Source organism: Crinia signifera, chromosome 1, assembly GCF_055691185.1.
Source record: "Crinia signifera chromosome 1, ASM5569118v1, whole genome shotgun sequence".
NCBI lineage: Eukaryota > Metazoa > Chordata > Amphibia > Anura > Myobatrachidae > Crinia > Crinia signifera.
This window is the reverse complement of record NC_139217.1, coordinates 77,605,697-77,618,654: the sequence shown is the minus strand read 5'-3', so window position 1 is coordinate 77,618,654 and position 12,958 is coordinate 77,605,697. Positions and strand designations below refer to the sequence as shown.

General features: G+C 44.0%; 2 protein-coding genes across 2 annotated transcripts in view; both read right to left on the bottom strand.

The window, feature by feature from the left end:
* The window catches only part of GNPDA2 (glucosamine-6-phosphate deaminase 2), a 435,608-nt gene that overhangs the window by 339,247 nt on the left and 83,403 nt on the right, over positions 1 to 12,958 (bottom strand). The window lies entirely within an intron of this gene.
* Positions 8,070 to 12,958, bottom strand: part of GRXCR1 (glutaredoxin and cysteine rich domain containing 1) — a 93,646-nt gene continuing 88,757 nt past the window's right edge. Inside the window, exons 3-4 of the mRNA XM_083155436.1 lie at positions 11,807 to 11,872; positions 8,070 to 8,348 (exon numbers count right to left, since the gene is read on the bottom strand). Of these exons, the coding sequence (XP_083011562.1) occupies positions 8,169 to 8,348; positions 11,807 to 11,872 (246 nt within the window). The 3' untranslated portion in view covers positions 8,070 to 8,168. The remainder of the gene's footprint in view (positions 8,349 to 11,806; positions 11,873 to 12,958) is intronic.

Below are 12,958 nucleotides of genomic sequence, written 5' to 3'. Positions count from 1 at the left end.
GAATCCCGCTATTGGCTGCCTAGTTGCCTAGCGGCTTCTGGTTGGCCACTAGGTGCCGCTAGGTGGCCAAAAGCGGCATTCAAGGAGGAGGAGCTGCAGGATGTAAACACACATCCTGCATCTCCTCCTGTCAGTTCTCTGGATCGGGATCTGGATTGCAAGAGCCCTGGATGCCTACTTTGGAACAAAGAGGACTTGATCTACGCCAGAGGATCTGGTTAATATAATTTCCTTCCACAGGTACCCAAAGGATTTCTTCAGGACCGGACAGATGGATGGACGGCGACCTACCTACGGGCTCATCATAGGTAAGTATCTGTATAAGTGGGCTATGTATGTAATAAAGTTTTATTATTCTGGTGTGTCCGTGTGTTTGTTTAACTATTTGTATTGCTGTGGAACTACAAGTTCCAGCGGGCCCTTTTATGCACTGCATGCTGGGACTTGTTGTTCTCCAAGTCCCTGCATGCAGGGGAAGCTTGCTGGGACTCATAGTTTCACAGCAATATACAATAGTTTTATTCTATTTTTTTAACTTTTAGCAGCCTGATGCCCATCGCACAGGGGCATCGGGGACAGCCCGAAGCCTGGACAGGTTAATTCTGGAGGTGGGGGGACTCCTTTATAGAGGGGGTCCCCACTCTCCCAGGACCCCTGCCCAGGCTGATCGGTCAGGGGGTTAATACTTTGGACGTTAATACTATTGGGTTAATACTATTTATTTTATTTTTATTTTTACCACTGCAGCCGATACGAATTTGTATCTAAAAAATGAATTCGTATCGGAAACAATACGAATCCATATTTTAAAATACGAATTTGTATTTAAAAATATGAATTTGTATTTAAAATATGAATTTGTATCGGAAACAATACGAATCCATTTGCCATCGGAAAATACGAATCAGTCAAATACGACTGATCAGTAAATTTTCCTAAATGCAATACGACGGCGATGCCAGTCGTATGCATTCGTATTAAGAATACGAATACAAATTTACATATTCGTATTCTTAGTAAATTTCCCCCAATGTGTGTATTGAAGATTCAAGTAATAGTGACATCTAGTGGGCAAACTGAAATAGTGCCATGTGCACAATAAGACAATGTCAGAAAAGAGTTATTGAAACTTAAAATAAGTATACAAAATTTCCACAATGGGAACTGGATATCATAACTTTTTTGTAGGTACCACACAAGGGAACCACAAAAAAAAAGTTAAAAATATTATTATTATTATTATTATTATTATTTATAATCGTATTATAAGGGCTGAACAGTGAGCCTGAAACGCGTTGGTGAGGAGGAGGGGACACATCTGATGGTGAGACCATTTGCTATTTTCATCTAGCAAACACCTTTTTCCTGTTCCGGATGCAGGAGGGGAGTGTGAAATTTCTTGTCCCACACGTCAGTGTGCAACTTTTAATATAGTTTTATTGTCTGCTTTTATTCTGAATATGTACCTGGAATAAAATATATTTTGTACGGAGCATCTTGGTTGATTACATCCTCTATTACTGGAGAAATAAAAAAAGACCAAAGAAACCTTTTGGTGAAAATAGGGCCTCTTATTGGGGTGAGTGTTGATCCACGTGGCTTCTGGTGTGCATATGGTTTATGGAAATTGATTATCGAGTGATACAGAAGTTGGGGACTCCGCCATAAAGATACCTTTATGTGCAAATAGGGCCTTATATACAGGTCAGTAGCGGAGTGATTCCATACCTCAGGAACTTGTGTAGTGAAGAAGAATTTTCCCGGGTGATATACATAAAGATACCTTTATGTGAACATAGGGACCCCTATAGAGGTCAGTAGGAGTCCTTACGTTCCACTGTGAAAATATCAGGTCCATTGCGACTACAATCAATATCAAAAAAAGGATTTCACCTTATTGTTGGATAGCGCTGGTGTATTTTTCATTTTTTGTTTGTATATAATCGTACTACAGTATGTTTGTTGGTTTTGTACACGGATGTGGAGGGTAACTGTTACCTGTATCCCTATATATATGCTCTTAGCGCACTATTTTCTTGTTCACTGTATCCTGAAGATGGGGTAATCGAGCCCCGAAATGTTGATTTAATGGATTAAACTAGTCTTTTTGTTAACTACTTGCAAAGTCTCTGAGTGCCACTTCATTATCCTGCGTATATTGGAGGATTCATCTCCTCCCCAAGACGGCACCAGAGTAAGTACCATGTTCTGTGCACTAAGTTCTGAGTGACGAGTCCACCACCTGGATATTGTGACTCACACAGACTTTTTGTTGGACACTGTGTTAGTTAGACCAAGGCACCAGGCACTCTCTTTCACCCAGGATTACACCGTTTTACCCAGGATCTCCCATGTGTCTCTCCCAGTGTGGAGAGTACTCTGTTGTCTGGCAGTGTGTTACTGTCAGCAAGTGGTGTTTGCAGTGCAGATTATGACCACTACCGAGGCTGAACTCCCGGCAGCAGTCACCTACATGTTACAACTCGAACACCTTTAGTTACTCTGAGGCTAATGGAATCCTTCATATGAATTCAGCGTTTGAAGATTCGGTACTTGTGTAGTTTCACGGCGCCATGGCGCCATGCGTCTGTGTTGCGCCTGTGTCCCCTTGCGGGGCTCGCTACGCTCGCCCACGCTGCGGGCTCGGTGGCTCGCTACACTATCTAAAATCAACTCCATGCCAACGTGGATAGTGGGGGTACGAACTATACACGTTGGCATGGAGTTTTCAGCCCCGCAGCTGGACTCAGAAGCACGGCGCCATGATGGCGCCGTGAAATTACACAAGAACCGAAGATTCCTATTTTACTTCAAATGAGGACATTTTCCATGATCTTTACAAATTAAAATGAAAGGAGTTGGATTTATTCTTCGGAACACATCAGGGGCCACATGGCTAATGCTGGGCAGAGGAGTGATGAGAGAGCAGTCCAGCACCAGAAAGGTTAAACTTCTTGTTGCCTCCCAGACAGCCAGCCTCCTCCCTTACACTACCCCGCCTCCAGGCCAGGAAAAGCCAACATGCACCTTATGCACTTCTTTTTAAATCTTTATTTAACTTTTTTTATTCCATATATTACACTGATGGGAAAATGTCAGTGACAAAGTAGCAATTCTGGGTGTCTATTACTGTCACATTACTCACGTATGCATGACCACAGCTGGAGATCGCAGCCATGACCGGGCCCCGACATCAGGTAATGCGCTCCCTGCTGGGAGCGAGTGCAAACGTGCATAGGGGCTGTAGCAGCCCCGGCTAGTAAGCGGATGGCTGGCACGCCACCCGCTGCTACTGGACCACCAGGAATAAAGGGCATTATTCTGATTGCTTTGCTCGGATGCGTGCATGGGCCAAAGCAAATGTACTAAACCCCGCCTAGTGAATTGTTCGCCTGCACTGACCATTTGCATGCCGAATTTGGCCGCTGGGCTTGCGAACAGATGTTTTATGTGGACATCCAATCGCATGCCTGTGGGAACCTCCTCCATCAAGCTGCAGAACCTTTCAAGCCCAAATGTACCCAAACTTTTCGGAGACACTTGAGAACTAAAGGAATGCGACTGTTGGGCTTAAGTGAAGGTATTAGACTTTGGGTGAAAACCGTAAACACAAAAGAAAGGTGACATTATTGTGGGCAAATTCTGCAGTTGCCCTGGTACTTCGAAACATAGCATCATAAATACTGCTCCAGGGCCTGATTAACACATTCTGTTTGTCCATTGGACTGTGGATGATATCCGGATGAAAAGCTGAGATTAATACCTAAGTCAGAACAAAAAGATTTCCAAAAACGAGCAATGAATTGAGTACCCCTACCTGAGACAATGTCCTGAGGAAGACCATGTATTTTAAAGATATGCTAAAAAAAAAAGTGCTGCCAAGTCTTTAGCACTAGGTAACTTAACCAGTGGAATACAGAGCAACATTTTGCTAAAGCGGTCAACCACAACCCAGATTACAGAACACTTCGAAGACCTTGGTAAATCAATGATAAAAATCCATAGATAAATGGGTCCATGGTCTGGAAGGTACTGATTGTACTGTATGGTACTGTAGTAATTGTCCACAGGGAAAAATTCTAGCATTTTTATTCTTGGCACAGACATGCTTGCATGCTTTTACAAACTCCAGCACATCCATCTTGATGGTAGGCCACCAAACACAACATAAAAAGAGATTCAAAGTTTTCGCTACCCCTGGGTGTCCAGAGGTCCTACATGAATGGAATGTGCTGACTAAATGCGAGACTGTAGGTCCACAATAAGACTGGCAAGGATACAAGTTGGGGACAAAATTGATACTGACGGTTTACCAACATCTTGGCTTGACAGGAAACTATGTGCCAAGGCATCGGCCTTCACATCTTTGGATACTTGTTGGAACTTAATTACAAAATTAAATCTAGTGAAAAAAAAGTGACCATCAGGCCTGTCGAGAATTCAGTCGTTTGGCTGATTCAGTATACAGCAAATTCTTATGATCTGTAAATACTGCCACCCTATGCCTGGCCCCCTCTAGCCAATGCCTCCAATCCTCCAAAGCCAGTTTAACCGCTAAGAGCTCTTGGTTTCCTAAATCGTAATTGACTTCTGCTGAAGAAAATTTCCTGGAAAAGAGGTGAATGCTAATACTTCAACTTCAGAGGCATCGACTTCTACAATGAAGTAAGTCTTGATCTGGATGATGTAAGACCACAGCAGAGGTGAATGCCTTTTTTAGGTCAACAAATGCCTTAACTGTTGGTGGAGACCAATAAGTGGGATCTGCCCCCTTTTCGGTCAGTGCCACAATAGGAGCCACGATGAGGAAAAAGAGAGGATAAACCTCCTACAGTAATTAGAGAACAATAAGAAGCATTGTTCCACTTTTAAATTAGTAGGCTGAACCCAGTTAACAATGGCTTGAAGTTTTTTAGGATCCATAGAGAACCCCTTGGACGTGATGATATACCCTAAGAAGGCAATCTTATCCACTTCAAATTCACGTTTAGCATAAAAATTTGATTTTCTCTAAGTTTCTGGATCATAGCATTGACATGATCTTGATGATCCTGAAGCGAATGTTAATAGATCAAAATATCAGTACTACCACTAAATTTCCTAAAAAGTCACGCAGGATGTCATTTATAAGATCTTGAAAAACGTCCGGAGCATTTGAGAGACCAAATGGCAAGACCAAATACTCATAGTGCCCCTGTCTTATTCTAATAAGGTTATAGGCCCCACGAAGATCAATCTTAAAGAAAATCACTGCCTCCTTTAATTGATCAAATAATACTGGAACCAAGGGCAATGGATACAATTTCTTAATTGTGACCTTGTTCAGCTCCTTATAATCAATGCATGGCCAGAGAGAGACATCTTTCTTGGCCACAAAGAAAAAGCCAGCCCCTACAGGTGATTTTAAAGGGCGGATGAAACCTTTTTTCAAGATTTTCTTGGACATATTCTTCCATTAATTTCCTTTCTGGCAAGGATAGTGCTTAAAACCGACCTTTGGGCAATTTAGCACCCAATTATTAACTTGATTGCACAGTTGTACAGGTGATGTGGAGGCAGATAATCTGCCTGCTCTTTGGAAAAAACATCTGAGAATGATCGGTATAGAGTTTGTAACCCCTCAGCAACTGAGAATGAGGATTGAACGTTAATGGACATGTATCTGGAGAAATACTCTGTGCCCCAGGAAACAAAATCCGGTTTTCCAATTAAACCTTGGGTTTATGTGACTTCAGCCACCGGAGACTCAGCACAATAGGAGTCAACGGACAGAGAATTAGGATAAAAGATATTTCCTCCAAGTGAAGGACACCTACAGAAAGACAAAGAGTTCACGTGTCCATTCCAGAGTGGATTCCCATCAAGACCACATACCGAAATGGCAATCTCCAAAAAAATTTTAAGAATACCCTGGGAGTGTGCAAACTCCAAATCCATGAAGTTCCCTGCAGCCCCAGAATCCAAGAAAGCCAGAACCTCAACATCAGTTTTTAAACAATTTTTTTTTAAAGGAAGCCAGAAGGAATTATTGGGGGATAGGGAAGAAAGACGTGAAAGAATTCCCCTTTTTTCCCTCAGGTCCACTTGTTTTCCACCTTCTGGGAGCAAGCATTGGCCAAATGCCCCTTGCATCCACACTAAAGGCATAATCCGAGGGTACGCCCTCTATTCTTCTCTTGGGGTAATAAATAAAATGCCTTGATCTGCATAGGCTCTTCGGCATCCTCAGAAACCTCTGGAACTGACCATCGGGAAGATGGTAAAGGACCCTCATTTTCCAACCGATGTTTGTGGATTCGTCTGTCAACTTATGGCCAACTACATGAGGGTGTCCAGAGTTTCTGGGGTCGGATACTGCACCAGGTAGTCTTTAATCTGCTCGGTGAGGCCTAAACGGAACGGACTATGCAGGGCTGGATTGTTCCAACCACAGTCGTTAGCCCACCGACATAATTCGGTACAATAGATCTCTGACAAATTTTTCCCTTGCTTTAGTGATGTACTTCTGCTGATGCTGCCCGATCCAGATCATCATAAAGCATTCCTAAAGCTTTAAAAGAGGAATCCACAGAGGAAAGACTGGGATGAGCCAAAGGAAGCCTGAAAACCCATGACTGTGGATCACCCTGCAGAAGGGAGAGGACTATACTCACCCGCTGGGTTTCTGATCCAGAGGAATGAGGTCTGAGCCAGAAGTAGAGCTTACAGCTTTCCCAGAAATTCAGAGACTGCTTACAGTAAACCATAAATCGATCAGGAAGATTGAGTTTGGGTTCCCCTGGAGTCGACAATGGGGTGGATAGAACCCTTTGACCCTCATCCTGGGAACAGACATGCAGAGATAAGTCCTTTATTCGGGACAGACCTTCAATCTGGCTAGCCAGAATATGGGCCGTATCCTGTGGGGCTTGATCCATTTGTTCAGGAAAACCCAAGGCTACCGTTTTAGGCTGGTGATACTAATATGCTCTCGAGGGAAGTACATGAAGAGACTAGGTGTGGCTGGCTTGAATTGCAGAAGTCACAATGCAAGGTAGTACAGATGGCGGATCGTCTGGACATCCACCCTAGTACACCTAAAAGTGAGACCTACAGAGGAGACCAGTGGGTCTTCGAGTCTATAATAGCCACTTTCCCTTAAGGCCCTTAAGGCCAGTTATGCCTACCGGTACTGGGATGTCACCAGGACTTACGCCACAGATGCCAGTGTGAGCTCACCTCCAAATGACCGGGGCTACTGTCAGTAGAGGATATAGGACAGTGCGGATAGAAGATAGAGGAGTGTAGTGATCTGAGGCAAGATATTATATAGGCAGGGGTAAGGCTAGGTATAGTGTGGGGTCTGTAAGGAGCTGGGTAGTGGTGGAGAGTACTAAATATGGGTTACAGAACTACTCTGGGTGAGTATTAGCAGAAGTGACCCAGGCTCAAGAAACTATACATCACACAATATACACCTCGCAAAAATACACCCCACACCATACACCACACAAGAATAGGACAATACAAGACATGAAGAGAAAAAAGTACACCTGTTTGCAGACATGAGACTGAGCTACACAAGACCGGTTCTCAGCAGGAGCAATGTAGTGTAGCACAGTGGACTGGGAATAAATCCAGGAAGGAGAGACTATCACCAGCAGAGATCTGAAACAGGAATAGGTTTTTATCCCCAGGCTGGCAATGGCTGCTACAGAACAATAATTAAAGAAATGACGTGCAGCTGCTGTGCTGCATGTCTTGGCTTCCCTTCCTGCATGATTAATTATTTACCTAGCAAGGGAGAACGCCGTCTGAGTCCGGCATCCCCATTGCTAGGCACCCTTCGGCTCCCAGGCTGCCCAGCACTGTGTTGCCTGGAGCCGGGTGGAAGCCGCCACCACCTACATCTGGCCGTAACGCCACAACCCCTAACAAGTGTATAATTGTTAAATATAAGCTCTCTGCCATTTACATTCCTTAAAAACAACTTAATTAATTTAAATCTCGTATCTGCTGAAATGTTTATTTTTAGATCCTTAAAACAAATGAATGCATGTTGTAATTATGATAAAACACTGATGAACACGTAAGTACAAATTTATTTTATTGATGTAAATATCACCTTAAAAAACAAGTAAGAAATTATCCATTGCAAAATGAGGCTTAGCAAATAATGTTCAATTGCCTTAACCAGTGCATATTTTACAGCGCTGCAGCCCGTTCTCATTGCATGCTGTACACTTTAAGGCTTTAAAAGAGTCTGTGAAGCAGTTCCGGAACACTGACATCTTGCTTCCATGGCACACAAGACAAGGAAGGAAGCCAAACCCCCCACAAGAGGCACATGCATGGGGGTGCTGAACTCTCTGTACAAAAACACAAAGAAAAAACATAATTAGAGAAAAGGTCTAATTTATGGAGGAGGTAATATAAAAACAATTTTAATTAACTACAAAAACTTCAAGTGACATAATGAAAGCTGTGAACCACAAACATTATGTGGAACGAAGTCATAACAATGGAGCCAATTCAGGTTGGATCCCATAAGCTTTTGCCGTAAAGTTTTGACAGGCAGAGGCATTTGTGGGGAGGGACGGGGCGGCTGCAGATTTCTGGGAGTGGCCGGCCAAGGACTGTGTCCTGATTGGCAGGGAAGCGGTGGGGACCAGCGGGAAACTCCGTTGGAAGGGGACGCTCATGAGTGCACTTCCCCTTCCGGCTGCTGGCGGTAGGCGATCCGACCGCCAGACCACCGCTGGAAAAGAGCGGCTCCATCTGTATGCAACTCCTCCTGCATTTGCATTGCTTAAGGATCACATATGATAAGCTTATCATATGCAATCCTTACTGCATCAGGCCCAATGTTCCCTGTAACTTTATGATTTCCAAATCTGTTTGATGGCCCAAAATTCATGTAGACTCAAACAGTAAGTAATATAGGCACCTCTGCATGGATGATTGTAATTTAGACTATCTGATCCATTTGCAGCCAAGTTCTATCGATGGTCTATTCATCCGTACAGCCGAATTTGGCTGAACTTGCTGTTCGTAAAAATGTAAAATCAGCTGAATACGTCTGTTTGTAAATTTTCCTGCCGCTGGGTCATACCCATTTGTACCCATTTGTACCCATTTGATCTAAGTAAATTTCCCCCTGATAATCTTGTCATTATGGCCCTTCGAGGGCCAGTGCAAGATTACTCAGCACCCTAGGCAAAAGCTGCAAGCTACCCCTCACTCCACTCCCACTTCCCAGAACACCACATCTCCATCTTTGTGTGTGACCCCTGCAGATAATGTATCTCTTTATTAACGTTATACCTCCGGCTTGTAATGTTATAAGAAGAAATTAATCTGCTATTCCTAATATGCTCTCATATGTTGTTTGCCCAATATGATTTTGTACTAGGTGGCTTGATTGTGGTCTCCCAGATGCTGATGCCCTAGGCAGATGCCTACAGCTGCCTAATGTAGCACTGGGTTTGGGTTCCTGACCTTTTTCACAATGACCAGTTAGAAGTTTTGCTCTAGAATAAAAATAAAGTAAGATGCAAACTCTCATGATCAGGGTACTCTCTAAATCACGTTGTACATCCCTGTTATGTCCTGTTATGTCTTGCACTGAATTGTGGTATTGTTCCCTACTCGACTTTATGCTCAGAATTACAAACTGATATTCTACTTGGATCTCTCTGTTGAATATCTTTGTTTTATAGGCTTGCCCCTATTATTTTATTATTAATTGTTCTTTGTCATGGGGGATCTGTAATTCATGGAGAGATTTCAGGAGTGAGAGAAGATGACGTGGCAGTGTGTATAGTATGTCGAAGTTGAGGGGGGTGGATATTCTTTACATCTACTTCATAGAACAGCTAGTCATTAGGCCAAACTGAAAAAACACAGGGCAGGACTAATAGGTTAGGGACGACTACTAGCAGGCTGAAGAATGGAGAAAGTTGGTTCAGATCTGCTTGGAACAACTGGACCAGATTGACCCCGGATGCAATGGAGTGCAGGAAATCAGACTGGAACAGATGATGGCGGAGATTTTAGCCAAGCTAAACTGGCACCTGAGGCAGTCATTGATCAAGACTTGGCAATAACTGACCTGTCTGGAACCAGAGACAATAGATGGGCTGGTTTTTGCCCATCGCCACCGGGACATGACATTCTTGCAATCAAGTATTATTCTTGAATTAATTTTACGCTTAACTATATTAATTCATTATTTTTGTATGGAGCTTTAGAATTTGATTAACAATAATGATTATTACAATACAGACCAAGCAGTTGCTGAGTTGGACTTGACAATAACTGGTCCACCTGACTGGAGACAATAGTTGATCGGGTCTTGGCAATAACAAAACTGGGTAGACAAACAGCAGCCAGCTATGTAGGGGGGCTAAAAATGTGGCGAGAAGTGACATTGCACAGGCATTTACTGATTGCCAGCACTTCTGCTTTAACCAACTTGCTGAGTTAGGATTGGTGGAGAGGAACAGCTGAGTGTCGGGAACTTTGGTTCTACAAGTGCCAGCATGCAAGGCACTTTCTGGCACCTGTAGGCTGCCTGTAAAGAGCCATATTAGTTCTTACCACTAACCTTATAGCCACCAAGGTCATAGCCCTGGGCTGGTTGTTTCTCAGATGGAGAACCTTTTTTTCATAGGGATTGGACATCCTCGCTGCACCATGGCCGGTGTAAGGCTTCTTAGCACTCTAGGAAGAACTTCAATCTACTGCCCCCACCACCACCCTCACTTCCACCAATACCCACTTCAGGTCACTCAAGCACGGAGATGGTGTCATATCTGCTACCTCCATTAAGTACAACAAGGATGTCTTCCTCATAGGTATCCTTAAATTTTATGATAAGCAGACTCAGTAGTGCCTCCCAGATCCCAGCACTCTAGGCAGCTGTCTAATGGTAGAGCCGGATCTGTGTGCAGCACAAATGTAGATGCGCTCAGGGCAGCCGAGAGAGAGGGGGAGCAGGTACTAATTACCCGGGCCGGGCTCGCTGGACGGGCCCGGCAGGGGCCCTGGTTTTTACCCAGGCCTGGGCCTGATGGAGGGGCTCAGGTCCCGCTCCCCCCTCGCCCATTAAAGAGTAGGGCAGTGGGAAGGAGAGGACAGGATGCTGCTTTTTAACACAGGGCATGGCCACACCCCTTCCTGGCATACACACACCCCCATTTGCCACGGCCCTTCATTTTACCAGGGTCGGTGCCCCCCGGATGTGAGAGCGATATATAAGAAACTGTTAATACAGTCAATAATAAATAAATGATCAGTGAAATACAATAGTGTGTACACACTTGACAATTTAAATGGTTTGTCGTTCCGGACTGTTGGAATCTGTCAATGTTGTCTAGTGTGTACCCAGGTTTAGTCAAGCACAGGTGAGTCAATCTGTTTTGCTGGGTCTGTAATTATGCCACCTACTGTACTTCCACAGACAGAAATCCTTAAATCATGGCCTGTTGGGAAAGCTTGAGGGTTGAAGCTGAGAATCACTGCCTTAATAAATACTTTCTGTGTGAGTGGTTAACTATATCATGTGTAATGTAAGATTATGCCATTTATTCATATTTACACTATAAAGCACTTCTTTATTTGATCTTTCGGTGCGATGTCATCGATCAAGACTCCTTTTGAAGGTTTATAAATAACACAATATAAGGATCATAAACCAGAATATTCCATGAGCTCCACTCAGCTTTAAAAAATAATGACATATATTTTTGAAGGTGTTCAATAAACATGTTTCGTTACTAAAACTGTAATACAGTAAATATAAAATATTTTTGAAAGGTTCAGTCACCTCAATCTTCATTAGCAGGTCCTGAAGTTCCCCTGATTCATTCATTGAGAGTATTTTTTCAGCACCCTGTTCATGAAATAATAACACAAACAATAAGCTCTATGTTAATGTTAATTGCAAAGTACAGAATGCTCATTGTGGGGTTTAGGCTGACTGTACAGAATTTATGTTTTAATTGCAAGTGCAACATGTATCCTGGAAAAAGAACAGCAGTGGCAAACACAGGATTTTTAAAGGAGTCTGGGGGGGGGGCAGTAAAAGCCCTGAATATTAGTATTTTTATACACTGTATACTGTATGAAATACAGTATAAATATTTACCAGTACAGATGGTCTGTAGTATAGGCTGTTTCAAACATTTAAATAAGTGGTCAAGAAAAGGTTAAACATATAATAAATAAATACACAAACATAATAATAACCAGTACTGCATTTTCTAAGCTTGCAATCTCCCACTTCGTGGTAAGGCTCCTGTCTCTTCCTCCTGGCAGCTACTTTCTGGTCTATTGCAATGTTTGAGGTCTCAGATCCCCACATACAGTAAATGTGGTAGAAGAAGCTGGTACACTGGGCATGTGCAGCAGCTCTGTCCCTTACACTGCATGATGTGGTGGCAGCTCTATTGATCATATTATATACCAGTGCTATTGTCATCATTTAAGGCACTTGCCAAGAGGAGGGGGGTTTCTGGAAAACCAGAAAGCCCCCTGCGTTTGCCCAGAGCCGGATTTGCCACTAGGCCCGTGAGGCACGGGCCTAGGGGCGGCACAAGCTGTGGGCGGCAGGCAGCCAGGAGCCTCGCCCGGCACATGTCACTAGCTCCGGGTCTCTACGGGCAGCAGCACCGGATAGCCGAACAGGAAGCAGGAGCACTAACATCACCCCTTTGCACAGCTGCCCATAGAGACCTGGAGCTAGTGACCTGTGCCAGCTCGAGGCTGTACTGTGTGCTGCAGCCTCCAGAACACTGTGGCCGTCGGTGGCTGAGGTGTCAGTGTGGCCGGCCGCCAGCTGCAGAAAGATGACAGGGGGAACCTGCAGGGGCTGCAGGCAGAGATGTTCCGGCGGCGTGGAGAGGCATCTGGAGGACGCGCTGGTGGGGCCGCTTTCCAGCTCCGTCACCAACCTGCAGTGCGAGGAGCGGCAGCTGCA